Source organism: Prenolepis imparis, unplaced genomic scaffold (assembly GCF_030444845.1).
Source record: "Prenolepis imparis isolate NDT839.2.m4 unplaced genomic scaffold, iyPreImpa1.0 SCAF_6, whole genome shotgun sequence".
In the NCBI taxonomy this organism is placed as follows: domain Eukaryota; kingdom Metazoa; phylum Arthropoda; class Insecta; order Hymenoptera; family Formicidae; genus Prenolepis; species Prenolepis imparis.
In genome coordinates, this window is record NW_028141164.1 from 1,604,910 (window position 1) to 1,626,244 (window position 21,335).

The 21,335-nt window shown below is 40.3% G+C and overlaps 2 protein-coding genes and 1 non-coding gene across 6 annotated transcripts in view; 1 reads left to right on the forward strand and 2 right to left on the reverse strand.

Annotated features, from left to right (window-relative positions):
• LOC145937532 (uncharacterized) overlaps positions 1–20,011 on the reverse strand; it is a 59,317-nt gene extending 39,306 nt beyond the window's left edge. The window contains exons 1-4 of the mRNA XM_083040621.1: positions 19,891–20,011; positions 19,571–19,800; positions 18,293–18,711; positions 17,909–18,005 (exon numbers count right to left, since the gene is read on the reverse strand). Coding sequence (XP_082896747.1) covers positions 17,909–18,005; positions 18,293–18,677 — 482 coding nt within the window. The 5' untranslated portion in view covers positions 18,678–18,711; positions 19,571–19,800; positions 19,891–20,011. The remainder of the gene's footprint in view (positions 1–17,908; positions 18,006–18,292; positions 18,712–19,570; positions 19,801–19,890) is intronic.
• On the forward strand, positions 551–21,184 carry Tim9a (translocase of inner membrane 9). 4 transcript variants are annotated; one of them, XM_083040696.1, is made up of 3 exons: positions 676–840; positions 20,443–20,509; positions 20,666–21,184. In XM_083040696.1, exons 2-3 carry the CDS (start codon positions 20,462–20,464, stop codon positions 20,894–20,896), a joined length of 279 nt encoding a protein of 92 aa, XP_082896822.1. In that variant the 5' UTR covers positions 676–840; positions 20,443–20,461; the 3' UTR covers positions 20,897–21,184. The 4 variants fall into 4 exon arrangements, with proteins under 4 accessions (XP_082896820.1, XP_082896822.1, XP_082896823.1 ...); XM_083040697.1 differs by lacking the exon at positions 676–840 and adding an exon at positions 3,670–3,806; XM_083040695.1 differs by lacking the exon at positions 676–840 and adding an exon at positions 3,672–3,885.
• Trnat-cgu (transfer RNA threonine (anticodon CGU)) lies at positions 9,280–9,351 on the reverse strand. The gene has a single exon. It is a non-coding gene; the product is annotated as a tRNA-Thr (tRNA).
• Positions 21,185–21,335: the final 151 nt, after the last annotated feature.

Sequence of the window (21,335 nt, forward strand, 5' to 3'; positions counted from 1 at the left end):
CTTCTTGAGCAAACTGCGCGCAAGTTCGCCTAACTCTCGCGCACTACCTTGTGCAGTCTCGCGTATCTCCCGTCGGCTGAGAACTTTGATAGCATACGTCGACATGTTCTCTTGTTGCGTGGGAAAGTGCTGCATAATGACACGGTCATTCTTTACACGTCGAGTGAAGCCAATAGCGGCCGAGCTGTCGGAAAGATTAAGACTGCGGGTAACTACGTATATACTTGCTTTCAAAGATTTTCCCTCTAGTTTTATTTCACGTTCTCTCTCTCGTATTAAATCGAAATCGTCATATACGTACACCGGTCTTTGTATATATATCATTTAGAGAGATATGTTATTTCCTCGCCTCGACACGATTAGAAATAATCTGATTTCAACCTGATTTTGTTAAAGAGTCGAGAGAGTCTCTCTTCTAGCTAATTTTTTACTTCGCTATTTCCCTTTTCTCTTTTATCGATGTAAATACTTTCTTTTTTATTAATAAATAATATTATCATAATATTTAAATTATATTATATACATATAAAATGATGATGATGATGATTGTTATCTAATATGTGGAGTATTACGCGAGATTTTGTCATCGAATCTTCAGCTATGCAATTCCCTCATTTCCGGGAAAACGGCGGGACGGAATGCCGATGCGTTGCACACGCTGCTCTTTGTTTCCAGTCGCGTTGTGCCGTTAAGCGGCTCGAAGAAACACCTGACGTCGTCAGGCGGTCGCCAACAAGCAGCCAGCCAGCCAGCCAACCAGCCAACCAACCAACCAACCAACCAACCAACCAACCAGGCAGGCAGGCAGGCAGGCAGGCAGACAGGCAGTTCGCGTCGTACGTAAGTACATACCTGTGGCAGGTGAATCGAGTCAGGTGTTCCAACAGATGGGCGCCTTTACTCGAGAAAGCGTTATAAAAGCGGTCTATCATAAATGTGGGTTACTAGCTATGACTAACGCCCGACGAGCTTGCGCTCTCGCGCGCGCATCCATAATTTACAAATTATTTTCATCCAATAATATAAGTACGCTTGTCGCCTAGGAAAGACTCGATTAATCAAGTATTGTTTAAAAGTATACATCGATATGTCTGTTTCTTAGAAGACTTATAAAAATTATTGGGAAAATGGAGAAAAAATTAATAATGAACGTAGAGAATAGAAACATTATATCATAACATAATCATTAATTATCGTGTTATATAAATCCATTATATTTTGAATTTTTTCCACATATATATAAATCGATCTAGCTGCGATGTTATTGTGTTTTGACTACGTTTACGAGAGTTTACACTTATTGTTAATTTCGATTGCCTGTCGAAGGCCAAGGAGAGGCCAAATATTTTGTTTAGCAATTTGAGAATATTACTGCGCGAACGAAAAGCGAAAAGTTTCCAGTCGTCCTTCGTCGGTGCTCCCGTCGCGATGTTCGCGTCACGAATAAGAGAAGGAGCCGTAATAATGAGCGTGTCGCGGCGTCTTTTCTCTCCTTTCTCGCTTTTTGTTTCACGGACACGTGGCAAGCGAATCGCGGCGTGTATGCATGCATGCATGCATGCACCGGCAACACGAGCACCTTCGTATATATATATATGCGTTGTTATTTACGTACGTGCGAGAGTATGTGCGGTCACGTGTAAGAATGGGATAGCGAAAACGTGACGCGATTATGCATTCTCGCTACGTCGTCATCTCTCCGCTGCTTGGTGCAAGCACGAGCTACGTCTTGCGTAGTCCGAGGTAGCGGTCTGGCGCGCGCATTTTATGGTAATTTTATTAAACGTTTCCTCTATTTAAAGAAGGCGGACGCGCATAATCACGAATACTCGATGCTCGCCGAGCGACAACCTGCCCTGCCTGTTATCATCATCAGCCTCTGTCGATTATGTTACCCAAACGATGCCACACCGCAGGAAATAATAGATTCGTATTTGGCAGCTAGCGAATCGATTTCGCGGTTTATTATTATGGTAGCGAATTATGATGTTAATTTTGCCCGCATTATGGAATAACATTAGATTACACACTAGTTTATTCCTTTATATTTTGAAGGGGGATTTAATTTAATTTCAGTTTAATGTACATTTTTGAAAACGCGACGAAAAAATATTTATAATTTTATGAAACAATTAATTTCTTTGATATATAATTTTTTGAGAATATATATTTGAAATGGATTCATAAGTTCGACAAATGACGATAAGTAGCAAAATACTACGCGCAACTACATGGGTTAAAAAATTTAAAATTGTATTATATTATACTTATACAATTATAAATAATTACAAACGAATTAGATATATTTCATAACATAGATTGCTAAAATAACAAATTTATATCAGAATAATCGATGGACGAGTAATTAATGTAAATTTAAACGGTAAAAAACTTTCTCGATGCACACATAGATAGAAGAGGAATAAAATTAAATTAATCGGTCGTAAAAATTATCGAAAATAATTTTACCGGTTAACAACCAGTGCGAACATAAAGTGCAACGAATTGATACCTTCGAGAACGGATGTCCTCGTGTACAAGCGGAACGGCTGACATAGGAACAGCTGCCAGCACTTCGTCCACGTCTGATTAGACGAAAGTAAAATATGTTTCCAGGTAAGATGTTATCGTTTCAAATCATAGCCGTTTCGTTTCGTTTCGTTTCGTTGTGCCTTTTGCATCGCGCGATGATCCAGCTGTTCCGAAAAATCGAACGAACGACGCTTTGTCAAACTTTACCTTCCGACGCGTATATTTCAGAAATTCACATCACATCGAAAAATATTAAGTAGCGATTTTTTTTTAATTATTATTTTTCTGTATGTGCGCGATTATTTTATTAAGATAAATATTGAGACGTTAATTATCAAATTTCAGTATTTTTATAACCAAGATCAATTACAGACATAATAAACGAAAATAAAAAAGATAATTTTATCTCTCGATATAACAAGGTTCGTAAACAAATGCCGTATTCATGCATTTCATAATTCATAATGTATGCTTGCATAATCTAACGCATACTTTTCGCATTACATGAGAAATTCAATCATGTTTCCTTAATGCAAGGTTATTCCAAACGATTGTTTGTGCGCAACAAACAATCGTGAGATGCGAAAAAGTACTACCAGATAAATTCTTATATCAACCTTCCCTGTGTTTCTTTTTTTAATAAGACTTCTATAATATAATATTGTACACGACCCCGCTACTTCTCATAAAGCAAAGTATAAATCGAGATAAAAGTACCTCGCATTAGTTTTTGTCGCGATTTCATTGCGCTAGTTTATCGGGATTTTATTGCATTAATGATTCATCCTTTACATCGTAATGTTAAGAAAATATAAAAATTACGGCTTATGACTGTAGAGTTAAATTTCATTTAAGTGCGAGTAATAATTGCGAATAGATAATTTTTTTCATTTTAATTAACATTTAGTACTAGTAGTAAAGATTTAATATTTAAAATTCATGGAAATAATAAACAGAATAATTTATAATATACATTTCTATTTAACAAGAGAGATATAGCTGTAGTACTCTCTTTTGCGATGTTGTCGCTCGTTAACGTTGGCAAATGCATATCGCGTGTGCCAGCTTAGAATGGTATCAATTTAATTCTCCAACGACATGATAATTCTCAAAGCATACGTATATATATCGTAGTCTGTGCGTTTCTGCAAGCAGTCGGGGACTCTGGCTTTAATACACGAAGGGAGAGAGGCTCATTGTAGCTCCGAGTCTCCCTCCGCACCGTTTCTCCGCCGTTCGTTCTCAGCGACCGCGACGAAAAGGAAGAATTCAAGGTCAGCGTGTTCTTCTGCACCGCTTGCAACTCGCTTGCACTCTCCACCTCGCATTATATATACGCGAGTCTTACTCGAGGTAAGACCTATCTTATTACGCATATTATTACCTGTGCCCTCTCTTTTTGAAACGCGAGAGAAACGCATTGTGTGCGTCTCGGCCGAGAATTTAAATACTTAAACTATTTCCTGTCCACTACGTCTTCGCGTCTTTTGTATGAAGAGTTCCTCGGATAAAGGCGGACTCTCTCCAAGTATAGTTGGTATAAGGAAGTTTCCAAGGTCGTATATCTGTTTAAATATTTAAGAACACATAGTTTGCGCGAGAAGGCGATATGGCCGGCGCGATCTTTTACAAGTCCAAGGCAATGAAATACGAACACTTATACTGCCTGATGTTAGAGGTCAGATCATCGCGGGGAAATATATGTAGGTATATACACGAATGGTTCTCGTGTAAAACGAGCGATATATTCGCTTCGCCCAGTTATGAACCCCCCTTTCGTCGAAATAAAATCTGGATTCGATCTAAGAGGCGAGATGATGAATTGTAATAGCGCATAGCCACGTGAGAATATAGGCTTGCTAGAGGACGAATTTCAACTACGTAATAATGGCTTATGAATAAGAACGGATAACACATGCGCGGACGATTGTGCAAGCGTTAAAAGTTATTTGCCAATGCGACGATACAGTATCGCGCTAGAGTACTACGGTGTGTTATAATACGGTGACACATCATCGTATTATAACACCGCCAGCGGTTTTATCGCCGAGAAGCGCGATACGAGAGGCGACGATGAATACTTGGTGCGCGAAATCGCGAAAGCGCTTCTGCGCTACGCGATAAATATTTATATCATTGCGGAACGCGGTTCGTTTTATCTCTCGCTTCTTACCAAGAGATACGCGGCCTCGTCAATTTATAAACGTTTTTTGTATATGTATATGTACGTCCTGCACTTTGTAAGATGTACGTAAAATATCCAGATTCTCCGATGCGCTTATTGATTTATCTAATATTAATTTTTATTTGCTTGCGCGTACAAAGATGTAAAAGATGGTCGAAAGATCTTACCGATATTTAAATCCGCGATATTGATGCTTGTGAGATTGAATGAAAAATTTATAAACTTTAATTTTGCGATAAATAAATGCGTATTTATCTTGGTAAGTTATAAATTAATTGACGAAGTTAGTTTATATCGCACGCTTCGAAAAATAAAAATATGTATTTATATACAAATCAGCAAAATTCTAATCAAACATTTTTCCGATGTTACGCAACTCACGCGGATTAAAAACGCGAGCGTATCAATTTCAAGACGCCTAGAGTCAGCATTTCTCTATAAAAAATTCAATGGCGAGTTATAAATTTCAAAGCAACACAAAACAGTATTTCATCATCACGGTCCAAAACGGTATAAGCTTACATCTCTCTTCGTACCGTAACTTTTTTTTTCGCCGAGAATTTTTTCATATATAGGAATACAATTTCCAGTTTAAATCTCGGATTATAATGTACCTGTCGAGCGATAGTATAATTTCGGAGCGCGAAGAGAGAAAAATGCGGAGCATCCAACCAGGTGGAACATTTTTGTTCCGCTGCATCGCACATCGGCAAATTCCGCACACACATATGCATACATAAATATATATGCATTTGGCGGCGGCTCGCGCGAAACGCGTACGCGTGCGGAAACTTTTCTATCGATCGGCGAGCGCCTGCCTCTCCCCGGCTTCGCGGGGGGATCACGTTGTCCTCGCGTGTCGATACCGATAACACCCTCGGTCCTCGTCGTCGCCTCGCGTCGTAGCCGGTGCGCGATAAGGCGCTTATCGCCGCTGCCGTTCTGTACCGAGATACCGAGTCTAACAAGGATATCGGCCCCGAATAAAGACGAAGATCCCCCCGGATCCCGTCGCGTCGACGGTATGCAACGTACGATACGTGTCCTTTGATCTTAGAACAGGATGTTTGAAAGTTTGACAGATATCTCGACGTTTTTTAATCACTGATAAAATATTTCATTTTTTCTCTCCACTCGTTATAAATATTATGAATATTATATTATGAAATATATATTATATATTATATAATATATATATTATATATCATAAATTATATTATAAATTATACAATCTCTCTGGCCAATATATGATTCTCAATGTTTCTTTGGATCCTGGTAATCTTAAGACAGGCTTTGTTTGACAGAAAGTTTGACAGATATCGATGTCTCTTAATCTGATAAAATATTTCATTTTTCTCTCCACTCATTATGAATAATCATGATCCAGTCAATGTATGGTTATAAATGTTCAAAAAATTCTAGATAAATTATATAATATAGTTGTATGTGAATTTATTCTCAGAAATCATATTACATATAACTCTTCTTAGAGTCGTCTTCGCGAGAATATAATTTTGCACGAGAGAGAAATTACTGTCGTCGAAGCGAGTAATTTTTAAATACACTCATCGCCGCGTATATCGATCGTATACGCGACGAATGAAAGAGAGAGACACTAATGAAATTATGTGCATACACGACTCCGGTTCTTTTCTCCGCGTGTATATCGCGCGCCCGTAATTGCGGAATATTTTGTAATTCGTCGGATCGGGGGAAAAGGCGCTTTTTTTTCAGAGAGCATCACCGCGCGCCCCGACACCGCTCGACGGATGCCGGTCACGTAAATCCCGTAGTTCCGAAGGTATCCTGAGAGAGAGCACACCGCGGAATACTAGAATACTCTGTAGCGGTAGAGAATGCGCGGCGCGTATCCGCAACACGCGAGCGGATAACCGCGCTCGAGTGCGCGCGATCGAAAGTACGACTACGGGTTGGGAATTTTCGGAAGGGATGCGTCTTCGGCAAGAAATGCACAATGTGCAACAATGACGCGCCCCTTTTTGCCTCTAATAATATCAAATAAGATCGTATACTTAAATATCGAAATGCCTGATGGCTAATTAAATCGAGAGCAAGTGTTGGTCACGCGCGAGACGTATCTTCGATATAGATCGGATAATTGTAGAAATTTGCAAAATGCAAATATTGTCAGATTGTTACTTTCGACTCTTCGCTTAAACGGGATAAGAATCCGACAAAATGCATACTGCATCGAGGAGAAGTGGATTTACATTTTTCCCCTGCGAGATAAGTCGGTTTCGGAGGAACATAAATCTCCGGCGCGATAAACGCGAAAGGCACTGTTATTTCAGGTATGCATATTAACGCACGCGAGAGTTGAGTCTCTGTAGCAAAAAGCGGCACGTAATCGAAGGAACGGAAGATAAAAAAAACGTTACGTCAGAGATACGCGTGTATATATGTAAATTTCACGTGTGACATGTAATCGGCTTTCGAACGATTTCGAACGGTAGTCGTCTCGACGAAAAGCGAATATGTTCTATCGCGAAGAGGTGGTCCTTGATCTCGCTGCGCGCTGACGCGACAAGGCATAAATTTTCGGACAGTCGAATCCCGCGTCTGGTCCCGAGCCTATCGAGCCTCGAAATCGCCTCTCTGCTTCTGCTTTAAGTTCTGAGCTACTTGAGTTTTCGCCTCACTTCGACCAACCATTACCTCGCCCACGTCGCGAGCACACAATCGCCTAAAGTCCTCCGATCGAGTAAAACCGGTTTGGATCGCGACCAGTAACTATCTACCTATGCGGCTGGATTTCATGATCGAAAGAGAGGAGAGGCCTCGCTTCTTTTTACCAAGCTCGCGCGCGAGAAAGAAGGCCACACGGCGATATTCCCCGACGAATTAAAACTACTCGAAACGTGACGCGAATCTTCGATCGACTTTTCCAACATCTCTAGGCGATCGAACCAAAAAACAGTAGAATATAGCTTGTATATTTTCATCCTTATATTCGTGTAAAAAAATCATCATTATCATCTATAAATAAAATTTCATTTAATTAAAAAAGAGAACACAACAAAATTTGGTTACGCAATTAAAAAATTCGAGCCATTTAAAGAGCTAAACTTATACAATTCTGCTTCTCTATTCGATAAGCTGACTCGCGTATCTTTGCGTACATCGCACCCAATGTCCATTTTATATACGCGCGTCGTCTCTCCTTATTCGTAGAAAGCTCGCGTGCTCGACGGAGAATTTTTTATTCAACAGCCGCGGTGTGTCGTCGATGAGGCGCCGATAACAACGAGCTAGAAAATGCAACGCGCTGCTAGCTTGTCATAAGATACGTGAAGTAGAGTGCAAAGGGTTAACGACATTCCTCCTCTCCGTGAGAGAGAGGGAGAGAGAGCGTCGCGCCGCTCTTAACCCCTAACCGACGTAGCACTACTCGGTCATGCACCCCCGGGGCGCTACACGCTATGCAACCCCCGGCGGAAGCGCGGCGGCGACGGTGGCGGGATCGATCGCGCGCGCGTTTCTTCGTCTCTCGGCATAAAAATTAGTATTCCGCTCTCGTCGTGACGGCCAGTGCACGCCGTGAAAACGAGAAAGACGGCGGAAAAGGGAGAGAAAGGAGAGAGGAGAGGAGAGAGAGAGAGAGAGAGAGAGAGAGAGAGAGAGAGAGAGAGAGAGAGAGAGAGAGAGAGAGAGAGAGAGAGAGAGAGAGAGAGAGAGAGAGAGAGAGAGAGAGAGAGAGAGAGAGAGAGAGAGAGAGAGAGAGAGAGAGAGAGAGAGAGAGAGAGAGAGAGAGGAGGTTAAAACCAGGAGGAAGCAGGGGAAAGGGAAGAGAACATTCAACCCCCGTCACGATCCCGCTTGTAACCCATGAACCTACCCAGGTTATATCTATACTCTCACGCCTCCTCTCATCCCGGCTTTCTCGCTTCGCGGACGTTTTACGGAAACTGCACGGCTCGCTGCTCGGGATAACGCTCCTGAATATCGAAAACCGGGCCGGTATACCGAGGGACCGACGACCCCCCTTGCCCAACCCTCTTCTCCGGGGCTACGTGGGTCGCATTCGCGGACTCGGACGCGAATGCCGACCGAATGCCGATTCTCCGTTAAGACGTGATTCGTTTTAATTGCCCGACGTCTGTCTCATACACTTCGCGCCCACGGCCTCCCCATAAATTGCTCCTTTATCGCGGATTCAGCCGATGATTCGATATTTAGGTACCCTTAACACCCTTTAACAAAGATATATCTTTATCACCTTAACTTTGCTACAATCGAAAAACTCTGTCAATCGTCGTAAATATAATTGTTATTCGTTCGCGCGTTCAATCTGTAATCAACTAGATTTAACGTAAAATGTTGTTCGATGTTGTTTTGGAATTTAATATTATATTGAATTGATATTGTAAATGTATATTCTCAAACCAGATATGTATATAAGTACTATTAAAAATATATTAAAAATTGGAAGTAAGAACTGAAAAACGTCAAGCCAAAAAAATAAGAAATAACTCGAAGACAGAAAGCAGGTTGCGATTGCAAAAATTGGAAAAGTAAGGAATATTTAATAGCAAAAATTTAACTGCCTCCTGTGAGGTTTGAACTCACGACCCCTGGTTTACGAGACCAGTGCTCTGCCACTGAGCTAAAGAGGCTGACGTTTTTCATGGTTAGCTGGAGGATGATATGGCGCAGATGCTTATCCCACCCCCCAATTTTATTTATATCGATTCCAAAATATATGATTAACATATCTATCACCTATTTCAATAATACTCTATCTATATCAATCAAAAATAATGTTTAAATTCAATTTAATCGCGCGTCTTACATGTAATTCTCCCCAGACAGCATCATATCCAAAATTGGAGCATAAGACATCTTTAAGAAATCTTTAAGACATCTTTAAGAAGTCTTACGATATGATATCCAAAACCTTATGATATCCACATCTTAAAAATATCTTAAAGATATCTTATGCGCCGATTTTGGAGATGGTGCTCTGGGTCTCCTCTCATCGATACATCGCGTTGTGACTTAAACAGCGTCGCACCTTTTAAAGGGCGATCTAGCGTCTGCTGTACACGACGACGAATCTCGAAGAACCTTCGAAAAGTAAAGTTCGACCCACAAATCCCGCGTGACGCAAAGCAGATGTCAGTTGCCACTTCCCGTTTTGCAGTATACACGCACAATGAGCCCCACGTGCTTTTCGGGGTTCCCTCGGATAAGAGGGACACGTGCAGACTTACTTTGCTTAGGTACGGTTGGCCGTAAAGGACAGATGTCGGGCTGTCTTAAAGATTTCTCTCGAAGGGGCGACCCTTTTCGGGGACCGGCGTGGTTCTTTGAGACGCAATAAAAGGGACCCAACGGAACGCTCTTTCGTAAGACCATTGTATTATTAAGCAGATGTTATCCAATGAATGCGCGCAATGTATAATATGAATCGCGGACAAAGGGCTCGATTTTTCTAGGACGCTTGAAAATTTTTGCGTCTTTACCCTCTATACGTTATTGCTGTTGTTTTAAAGAGATGTATCTTGCCAACCCTTTCCTTAACTAAATACATTCAAATTATCGATAACTATTCAATTCATATTTGTCCTTATAACGCGGTTAATGATAATTGATATGTCATATTTTTGAATAAGCATGTAGTGATCAGATATAGCAACCCTTTCATTAAAGTTCATTGAAGGTCTCATTATTGAGACATCTCTTCGCATAATTGGTATTATATTTTTAGTATTTAAATTAAAAATATAAAATATGCGAGAAAAAAATAAATTTTACAATAATATATTTAATTTCATAAAATTTGTAAAGCATATTTTTTGTATTTGTTAATATTCGTATACTTTAGCGCGCTTAAATTTGTTAAATAATTCAAATAAAATTATATCGATATAAAAGAGAATGTTTTGATCTCCATAAAAATATTTAGTGATTAACTTTCAGTTCAATTAAAATTTGTACTCGAAACTATAACTTTTCAAATGTGTCTCTTTGTTCTCAGCGTAAATCAGATTGCACGAAACAATGATAGATAATCTACTAATTAAAAAATGTCGTCATAAACATTATTTTTAATAGATAAGTCTTTCACATGGACTTATCAGTTTCATGTCGTCATCGTAATTGGTCGACAAGCAATTGATACAGAATACTGAATGCGCTTTGTCTCTCGTGAAACTCTCGAACGTGTTCTGCGCGATATTTTCGTCGCTTGAAAATTCAGAGAATCCAATTAAAAGAGCGGATGCCCCTTTAACCGCAACTGAACATGTATTGTCTCGTCTGTGCACATATTATATATATATATATATATATATATATATATATATCAGCAATATATTATACGTTTGTATTTAAGAATGCATGAGGCTGAAAGATATCATGAGTCACCTTTTCATATAAAAGATAATTGAGAGATACGATCAAAATTAAGAGACGTCGTGTCATGGATAAACAAAAGATGAAGGATCTATTGTAGTATATCTGAAAGCGTGTATTAAAAGAGTCTTTATTTAAATTTCGCTCGATAACGAGATATATATATGTATAGATAAATTTTAGCATACAGACAATAAAAAGTTAAAAACGAAAGCGATTTAAACGCGTCGATCGGCTGCTCGTAAAGAATAAATGAATCGCTAACAAGCCAGTCATCCGCGAAGGTGTAATCTCTTTCATTCTCTTATAGTCTACGTCTCTGATTTCGCCCATTCACCGTAATCGCTCGGCCAAACAAACAAGTGACGTATAATACGATGTCCACGTGGTGTGTCGCAAACGCACCACGATGGATACGATACATATACTATTATACGCGGCCCCCTTCGTTCGCGCGCGCGTCTCTCTCTCGAAAAGAGTTTCCCGTTTGACGAAGCCAACCAGCCAACCTCCGCTCCGTACCCTTGAACCTAACAGACGCTCGCGATGTTGCCGCCTCGTGCAAGTATGCCGCGAGCGGAACGGAGCGGAGCGGAGCAGCATTCGTTCGGTCGTCGGTCGGTCGCCGGCTACGTTCGGTCGCCCTCGGCTGTGCTCGATGCGTGCTTTCTTCGCAAGAATTCCGTGGCCGTGCCGTTCGCTTCTCCCCCCCCTTTGCCCTTCCCCTCCTCGCCGTCCTAGTCGTCGTCGTCGGCGTCGGCTGCGGTCGGCTGGCGCGATGCCGACCGAGCTGACGTCACGCGCGTCAGCGTTACGCGTAGCGTTACGTAAAAAACGTGCGGCTGGTTGGCTGACTGGTTGCTTGTTTGGCTGGCGAACTCTACTGGAGCGTGTCGCCGCCGTAGCGACGCTTACGTTCGCATAAACGGCATTCTATGCATCACGTTAGAGGCTTAAATAAGGCTCGCTCCTTCGCGCGACGACTGTATAACGGAGACAAATCATTTTTATCTCTCCCACACTGTTGTTCTCGTCTTTCCGTTTCGATTCTCGAGTTCTCTACCTTGCGAAGAGGGGTATGTAATGTCAGATGAAAAATATTATTCTACTATCTACTACCTCTCGTATTCGTATCCCGCGCGTTTAAGCGTACGATCCGATTTCCAAGGTTGATTCATTTAGTACGAACGTCGCGCAGCACGCAATGGTATCAGAACGATCGAATGATGGTGATTAGAGCGGTAAATGTAGGATACGGATGCTCGCTTCACGCGGCGTTAGGCTCGATTTCTTTTTAAACCGCCTTTGTTTAGCGTCACGTTTAGCTCTATGTACGAGTCTGTCTCTACTTCTCTCTACTGCGTAGCAGAAAAAAAAAACCGCACACATAATGTAAACGCGATGAGAGTCGGATAGCTATATTTAGAACGCTAATGCGCCACGTGCAAATAGCGCGCGAGCTCTACGATGATAATTCATCCGCGAGGAAGCGCCAGCCTCGAAGACGTTTTTCTTCTCCTTTTTCCCCCCAGAGTTATTTTTTTTTTTTACGTAACGTTGCGCGCGACTCCGTGACGTCAGCTGGTCTCGGTGCTCCTCGGCATCCCGCCAGTCAATTTTATCGGTGGATTCCTCGTGGAGAAAGCATAGACAAACATAACCCACATAGAACGGTCTCTTCTCGAGCGCGGCAGGGTCAACGTACGATGAAACCGGAAATTCGTCGTCTACCTCGAGTCGTCTACCTCGACTAGGAGAGTTCCCATTTTTTTTCTCTTTCCCCTCCTCTCTTTTTCGCTCGCGCGACGATTACGTTAACGCGAACCGTGTTATCCGTCTTATCTGCGCTGTAGAACCGGGGTAACAGGACGACGTGTTCAAAACCGAAGGGGGGACTTTTTATATCGGGTGTATTGTCGGATTATATTCGAGGTTTTTGTATAATAAAGTATTTTTTCATTCTATTGGAAATAGAGAAAAGAAAATACTTGTTCTGGATACCTAGCCCTATATTCGCGTTTTTTTATATGCATTTTTTTATGAATGATTAATTATTTCAATTCTTGTTTTATGTTATAATTTTTATGTTATCTTTCTCACTCACCGAGCACGTGCAATAGCGGAGTTGTAGTATACAGCACATTGATCTGAAAACAAAATATTCAAATTATGTATACATATGTATATATGTACAGGGTATTTTGAAAGTCTGGAAACGGTCGAATATCTCGATGCAGTTTAGAAAAAAATGTTTTTAGATATTTTACATACCTCACAGTTGTTCCGTTGTCGCCCGATGCCTCCCCGGGCCTCCTCCTCCTCTCTTGGTCCATGGTAGCCTCCTCCTCCTCGTAGAACGTAGAAGCTTCGAAACACTTACACCCGCGTTACTTTTTTTTGTTCGCGACGAGCGGCGACGCCCGGATTTTAGATATCACATTTTCGAGGCGTTTCGGTAAAACGCGAGAATCGCGAGAGCTTATTCGCGCGCGAATAAAACCGATGCTCTGTTTTCGCGTCGCCGCTTTTTTCGAGGCCCACTTGTCGGAGGTGGGCCTAACCTCATATCGAACGACGATGATGCGGCGACTACTTCACGACGCACTCAGGAGTCGCCGATATTCCAAGAAATGGACACTTGCACATTTCACTATGTTTTATATTTCACAATTCAACGACGTAGAAATCGGATCGACAACGCCGAAAAACTTGGGAAATTCGCGTCGAAAGCGCAACGGTAATTCGATCCGCCCGTGTACGCATAGTAGTAGACTCGCTCATGAAATGGCGTCGCGTAACGGACTCGCCCGTACGATCGCGATCACGATGTCGGTACACGATTTCGCGACGTGATCGGATTTGTACGATAATTAAGTACGTGAAAACACTAAACTCACACTCGTCGCGGACCGGCGATGAATGCGCAAACGTTGATCGCGAACCGAAAATGCACTTATAGCAACAGACAGGTTTGTGCCAGTTACGGGACGCGCAGCACGCCAAGGTCGCAAAGCCGTAATGGCGGTGGTCGCGGCGTACGTGCGAGCTCGGAGCTCGGCTCCGCTCGGCTCCGCTCGGCTCGACTCGACTCGACTCGGCTCGGCTCGGCTCGGCGATCCGGGCAACTGGCAGTGCAGTTAATCGCAGATAGGTCATAAAATATTATTTACAACATATTACTATTTTACATTTTATAATCTATTATTTTAAAATATAATTAACAAATTAATCCCTTATTAATATTTTTTGTCAGAAATCAGCTGATTAAAGCGTTAATTTGTTAATTAATTTTTAATATATGAATATGTTATAGAAATTAAAATAATAATATGTTTTAAATAATATGTCATGATTCTTTAAACTCGATTAATATTTTTGACAGTTATCAGCTGATTTCTGTCAAATAATATTGATTGATCAAGAATAAGATATAACAAATTATTCACAACATATTACTATTTTAATTTTTTATCATTTTATTTTGATTATAAAATTTAATCAGCAAATTAACGCTTTAATCAGCTAATTTCTTGTGAAAAAATATTAATCGAATTTAAACAAACTTTATATCATTTTTTTTTTTTTATATAAAACCGAAGAATGGCGCGCGCTTGTGTTGTTTTAGTAATTGAAAAAAATGAATTTAAATGTCACACACGGATATAAGTAAAGTGTACTAACGGGTAAACTGGGGCAAATTGTTTAAACCGGTTCTGAGGATGCTAAATATAAAGCGAGAAATTATTTTTTTTCACAAGCTATTAAAAACAAAAGCGTAATTTAAAGATGTTTCTTGAATTTATTCTAAAGTTATAAATAAATCTACTTGCTCGGGCAAATCTATGCCATCGAGATCTCTTCCTATAACTTTCCTAGTAATTTCTCTGTATCTGTAAAATCTATTAATATATAGAGTCGATAAAAGTCCGTATAGAGTTTCGTAGCTTTAAAAATTCGATTTACATGTCACATAAGAGAGAGGGAAAGAGAGACCATTTAAAATTTTTAATTGCGTTCGACGAAGATTAAATGACCGACAACTCGCGCAGCGACGTTCCTTTCGTCATAAACGTGTCATAATACTATATATATATGCGATAGCGTGTGATTTATGTTCGCGCTGCGAAACCGCAGAAATCCAAGAAAAGCTATTTACACAAAGGAATACTGACTGACAAGAGATGCGAAGAGTCTCTCGGAGAGTCCTTCCTCCGAGAGAGGCTCCGCGTGCATCCTTTATTCTCCCGGAGTACGGCTTCTTCATCCTCCGCATCTCCCGTTCGCACGCTCGTGTGCCATTTACGAGGCAAACCGGTTTACGCTTTTTGCGAGCCTCGACTTCGCGAAGAATGTTGATTTTTGCGATATATACCGCTTGGGAACCTAACCTACATCATTATCCGCGGATGAGCTGACTGTACTTGAAAACTCTCTCTCGCGCAAGTTATACGAAAACTGTCTCTTTAGCGCTGACGCGGGATTACATTGGAATAATCGAGAGAAGAGAGATTGCGCTTCGAAAATCATCCCGACGTCTACTTTAAATGGGGCATTGTCAGCGGATTTTATTATTATTATGTCGTTTGCGATTTTCAAGCAGCGAATCTTGAATTATGTATCTATTACGCCGAAAATAGAATTAACGAGCACCAAAGTAATATATTTTGTGAATATATTTTTTTTCAGATTATACAAAAAACTTTTAATTTCACAGAATAAATTTCTATAAAATGTTTTATCTCTTAATCTTTATCCAAATACTTTCCACTTTCATTAATGTAAATTAAATTTATTTTGTTATCTACAATGTTTTCAATAAATAGATTAATCAATAAATAAATCAATAAATAGACGAGCAGTCCATAAATAGAAATAAGATTTATTGTTAGAGGCAGAGAGCAAAAGAATTGACTGCGTTGGTCCCGATTGATTTAAGAAGGGTGTCGTAAGAGAAGCCTCGTATTGACTATCGATTTAGTTTAGAATTACTAAGTCAGAGAAAGAGAGTCTCCTTCTCTCTCTTTCTCTCTCCTCCAAAAAGACAATTCAATTTAAGCTCCCGAGGAGCTGTTTGATTTTTTCCTCCTTTTTTGCCGGATGGGCGAGAATCCCACGGGACGTGGCGCACCTGACGTGTTTAGTTTTCGTGAAGGTGCCCTGGCCGGGCCTTTAACAGTGGCGTCACGAGCGAAAAATGATAATGAGGCGCACAGTGCTGTAGGTTAGTGAGAACAATAGCCAGTTTACGCTTAATGAGTCGGCACGCATGCGGCTCGCGTGCTCGTGTAGTAAAAATATTTTCGGGCGCCAAGCCGTGCCTCGAATGACGAGCGAAGGAATTGCCGAATTCGTCCTCGACCGTGGAGGACAAAGTCTCCCTCTTCTCTCCCTCTCCCTCGACACGAAATTTCAATTCTATCATCGTGTGCCCGCCTCGTCTCTCTCATTTCTCGCACGTGTTGTCGCTTTACAACAATTCTATACCGTGTTTACCGGATTCGCGAACGTTATATGTTACATATAAATAACCGCGATATTTTTACTCGCACGCGTAATTCCGTTACGTTAAAGAATGTGCGTCCACACACGTCGGGTGATATTTATATCGAGAAGGGATCTAATACGATATATATATATATATATATCTTATCTTGAGAGATACAGTTCTGTCGAGAGAGTCCACGCAGACGTGGAAAGTGTCTTGGGCTAATCGTCGCGGATAAAGGACGGAGAGATTATTTTTGCGAGGAATTTTATCGAGGATTCTGCATATGATTGCGATTATTCGCGAGCTGTCGGGGAAGATCTTGTCGGAGGAGATCGCAGTAAACGGTACGCGGTGTGCATCTCTCCTCCGCGCGGGATATCATCGACGGCGAGTCACGAACGAGTTGCGCGCGATCGGGAACCGGTTCGTCGAAACTTTCGAAAATTCCAGAATGATGTAGCCGAGCTTCTCTCGCGGCGGGTGTCCGCAAGAGCGAACGAAGACGCATCGCTTCTCTTTTCTCTCCTTCGTTATTTACAGTTACTTACGTAACGAAGCGCGAGCCTCTCTTTCTGTCTTTCTTTCTCTCTCCTTGTCTCTCTTGAATGATCGCTCGAGACACGGCGACTCGATGATCACACGCCTGATTCGTGCATATCGAATGCGCGTGTATAAAAATAAAAATAGCGTAATCGGGCTTCGCGTGCGTTGCACACGCGCAACCGGAAGTTGTTCACTTACCTTCGCTTCGCGTGGAATCGTGTATATCTTGAGAGTCGCCGCTCTCTACCTGAGTGAGACACTGACAAGAAATCACTAGCGCGCGTTACTATTCGCGCCGCATCGGGCAAAAACCGGAGCTTATTATAAGTTGCGTCGAGAAAATAGTCGCGCACCTAACTCACGGCTAATGCGAGCGAACAGCCCCGATATTCGACGAAAAAGGGTACGCTCGCGTATAATTAATGCCGCGATAAAAAACCCCTGAATGTATTGAATAAAACTAGTCGATTGAATTATTGAAAGATCGCGAAAGGATATTCATCGCATACATATATAAAGGATATTTTCAGAGACGTAATTGTTTCTAAAAGGAAAACAAAGTTTCATTGCTCAACAAGTTCCGCAATCATCTTGTCACTTCTCTCGTGATGTATTACAAAGTATAATCGTTTGAATCTTTAATAAACCACATAAAGCGTGACCGCGTCGTCGACACAAAAATCCAGAATAATAATCCATTTCCGCGAAACTTTCGCGAGTTTTCACGCAAGTGTGCACGTATATAAAAAGTGGCATATAAAATTCTCACACACTGGTGTACTCACGTGCATCGCGTTGACTGATCGACGACAATCAAACTTGGTAATTCGGGCAGAACGTCTGGATCTTGTAGGTCCTTTGCGATAACTTGGCTGCAGCTTTCTAAAAATTATTAAAATTAATTAATAGAGATAAATTTTTAATATTTTTGATAAACTTCATTAATGAGATCGTATCTTATTTTATTTTATATCATTATTGTTATTTTATATCATTATTTAACTCTTGTTACATTTTACAATTTTTTATATACTTTACTACTTTTGAAAAAAACAACTCGAAAATATTTGTTTAAAAACAGTACTATATATTATAGCGTAATTATTCGTCTTAACATTCTAATATGCGCTATTGATCGCTAAAAGAAATTATATTAATTATTTTTTTACCTTGAACGGAACTCTTCTCCGTTTCATCTTCGGTAATGCGTTGTTCGCGTTCAAGTCCGTTCGCTAATTGCTCGGACATTCTCCAGTCGTGTATTTCTTTCCATAAAATGTAAATCGCATCATTGTTATCCGCGCTGGCGACGCTCGTCTCGTTGTACAAGCGACCCTTGTGTCTCGCATCGTCGCGCACCTTCTTACTCTCCTTTCGCGAAAGAAGCGGCTGCTCGCGGGAACCTCGCGGTTTCGTTGCGCAGCTTTTTATGGGCGTTCTGTCCTTCGAAGATCGTGTCTTTTGCGACGATGCTCCAGCTCCAGCGGATGCGGATCTTTTTCTATCGACTACGAGATTCGCTCGCCGCTCGGAAGAAACATTTCTCGAGAACATGTTGACGGCAGCGGTTCTCCAATGATTTAATTACCTGGAATAACATAATATGAATTAGTTACAATAATACAAAATACAATAGTAACGATGATAAAACGATAAATTGTACATAATCAGTTTAATTGACGCAATAATAAATGAAATGTGTTTCGAATTAAATCGTAATTAAATCGATATTTCATTCACATGCGCTTATGTCGAAAGAAATACATATCGAATTTAAATTAGCAAAATTCCTACAACTTACAATTATGTCAATAATATAACGCAACAAAGGGGTTATGAATTTATTTACAATAGCACGAATAAAAGTAAACTAATTGCACAACTTCTCACAAACTCTCGTCACGAAATTCCGAAAAAAAAATAAAATTATCTCTTCTTTCAACTATTGAAAAGAATTTGTTTTTGTAACTTGCGTGAAGCGAATAAACCGGCGATTTAACGTGTACGCGTTCCAAGATTTGACAGACGTGTGTGACTCGTACAGCGCGTTTCAAAGTCCGTTGGTTTCGGCGTAAAAACCCTGTCGGCTGTCAGCTGTCCTAAGTTCGCGCTACCGTAACGTAGACAAAACGTTACCCGACATACTCGTGCGGAACGCGAAACTCAACGGAGAACCGGGCGACAAAACGCTCCCCCGATACCCGACTATCCGCCATCGGCGTGAAAGTGTCACGTTTGAAATAAAAATTATTATTAACGCGAGTTACACGCGAGTCCACAAAAGATGGAGCCAATTATTTTTCAAAAAAATATCGCCTCGTCCTGTAAAAGAAACACGTAGCGTCTCTTGCACAAAATGCACACGCACACACACATATTCATGCATACACGCACAGCCTTTCATTCTTTATTCGTATATTTATTATATATTTGGCGTAAAACGTTACCTCGTATCTCTGTAAGGTGGTACGATAATGATACATTATTCATCGCGTTTCGAAGACAAAGGCACAAAATGGACGACGCTTCGATCGGCCGCGTCGATATGAAACATCTGCCCTTTATTTCCTGCTACCGGACCCGCGTTTCCTTCCTCAAACGCGGCGATCGAACAACGAGCGAATAATCGATGCCGTTTTATTCCAATACTTTGATCACGTTTCGTTTAACTCTCGCCCTAAAAAAATGTCTCTTTGAACTCACTTTTGCAATTACTGCATAACTGCAGCGGTTAAGAAATTCACGCGCTAAATTCATCTGCCTTTACCTTTGCATATCTTACCTTTATCTCTTTGAATAGAGATAAACTGGATGACGAAGCGACAGTTATTCTTTTCGAGCGTGTACGACTTTCGAAATATCAACTCTGCGTGAAATTAATAAGGAATTATTAATTAAAACGTCGAGCGATTTGCTGCTTGACGACTTTTTGCCTCCGCGGCAATTTGGAAATTAACGTACAAATTAATAATCAAGCTGCCAACTATCGAGATCGATACAAATCTTCCGCAGCATTTTCAAAGATGCCAACAGAAGGCAAATAAATACGAAAGAAAATTGATATATGTTTCATTTGTCGCGCAAGCTTTGTCCAACGTTCTGATTGGCTGCTGCCGCGAAACCTAGGCAGTCCCTATGCGATAGCCAATCAGATACGTCCAACGAGTTCGCAATCATTCTACTACACTTGTATACATATATCTCTCGCACGTGCTTCTTCTTAACCTCGAAAGCACCCGTCAGAGCTCGATGAGATATACATATATGTATATGTTAGCGAAATTACAATAAGAAAATCATCAATAAAGATATTTTGCAGACATAATTGAACTTTCATAATGGCGATGCAAGTCCCGACTGATGTGGATGCTGATCAAATACAATCTGTACGTATTTCTACACTTGTGTGTATACATATATATTTTTTTATCATATTTTGTTACTTTAACAATATGTAAGCTGCACTCATATATATCTTAAATATAACAATAATAATAATTTATTTAGACACACATAATATATAAATATATTATCTGTTTCAGTTCCGTGACTTTCTGACTTCATATAATAAACTCTCAGAAATTTGCTTTGTCGATTGTATAACCGACTTTACGACGCGAGACATTAGAGCCAAAGAGGAAAAGTGCGCTCTTAATTGTATGGAAAAGTACTTGAAAATGAACCAGAGAGTGTCTCAACGTTTCCAAGAATTTCAAATGACTGCTAATGAAAATGCTATGGCGGCTGTTAAAAGACAAAGTCAGACTGATTAAGTTTAGTAATGAAATTGTAAATAAATGAACTTTATAATGATCTAACATAATCTTACAATATCTTATTATGAAATAAGATTGCAAGAAATTTGCCAATTCTTCTGGATATTGTTAATTCAAGCGAGTATATCTCTATACATTAATTTATCCAATACCTGATAGATACTTTAAAGTCTTTTATTATCTTGTAAAATAAAAAAATGATAATATGTATACTCTCTGTATTTTATAGTTATAGAGGAAAAGTTGAATAGTGTTGTGTATATTGTAAACATAAGATGATAGTAAAATTAGTGTACATATTAAATAAGTAAACTTGTTTTATTTGTCATTGTAATATGAAAGCAGTACTAACTACTAACTTTAAAGCTTTAGTTACTTTTATAAATATAATTTTTTCCAGACCATAACATATAAATATCACAGTTTTAACACATAG

Bases quoted from the DNA above. Each gene is read 5' to 3' on its own strand.
- Tim9a (XM_083040694.1), top strand. From the start codon at position 559: ATGTGGAGTATTACGCGAGATTTTGTCATCGAATCTTCAGCTATGCAA. The intron at 841-1,802 runs GTAAGTACATAC...CTCTATTTAAAG, and splicing joins ACAGGCAGTTCGCGTCGTAC to AAGGCGGACGCGCATAATCA.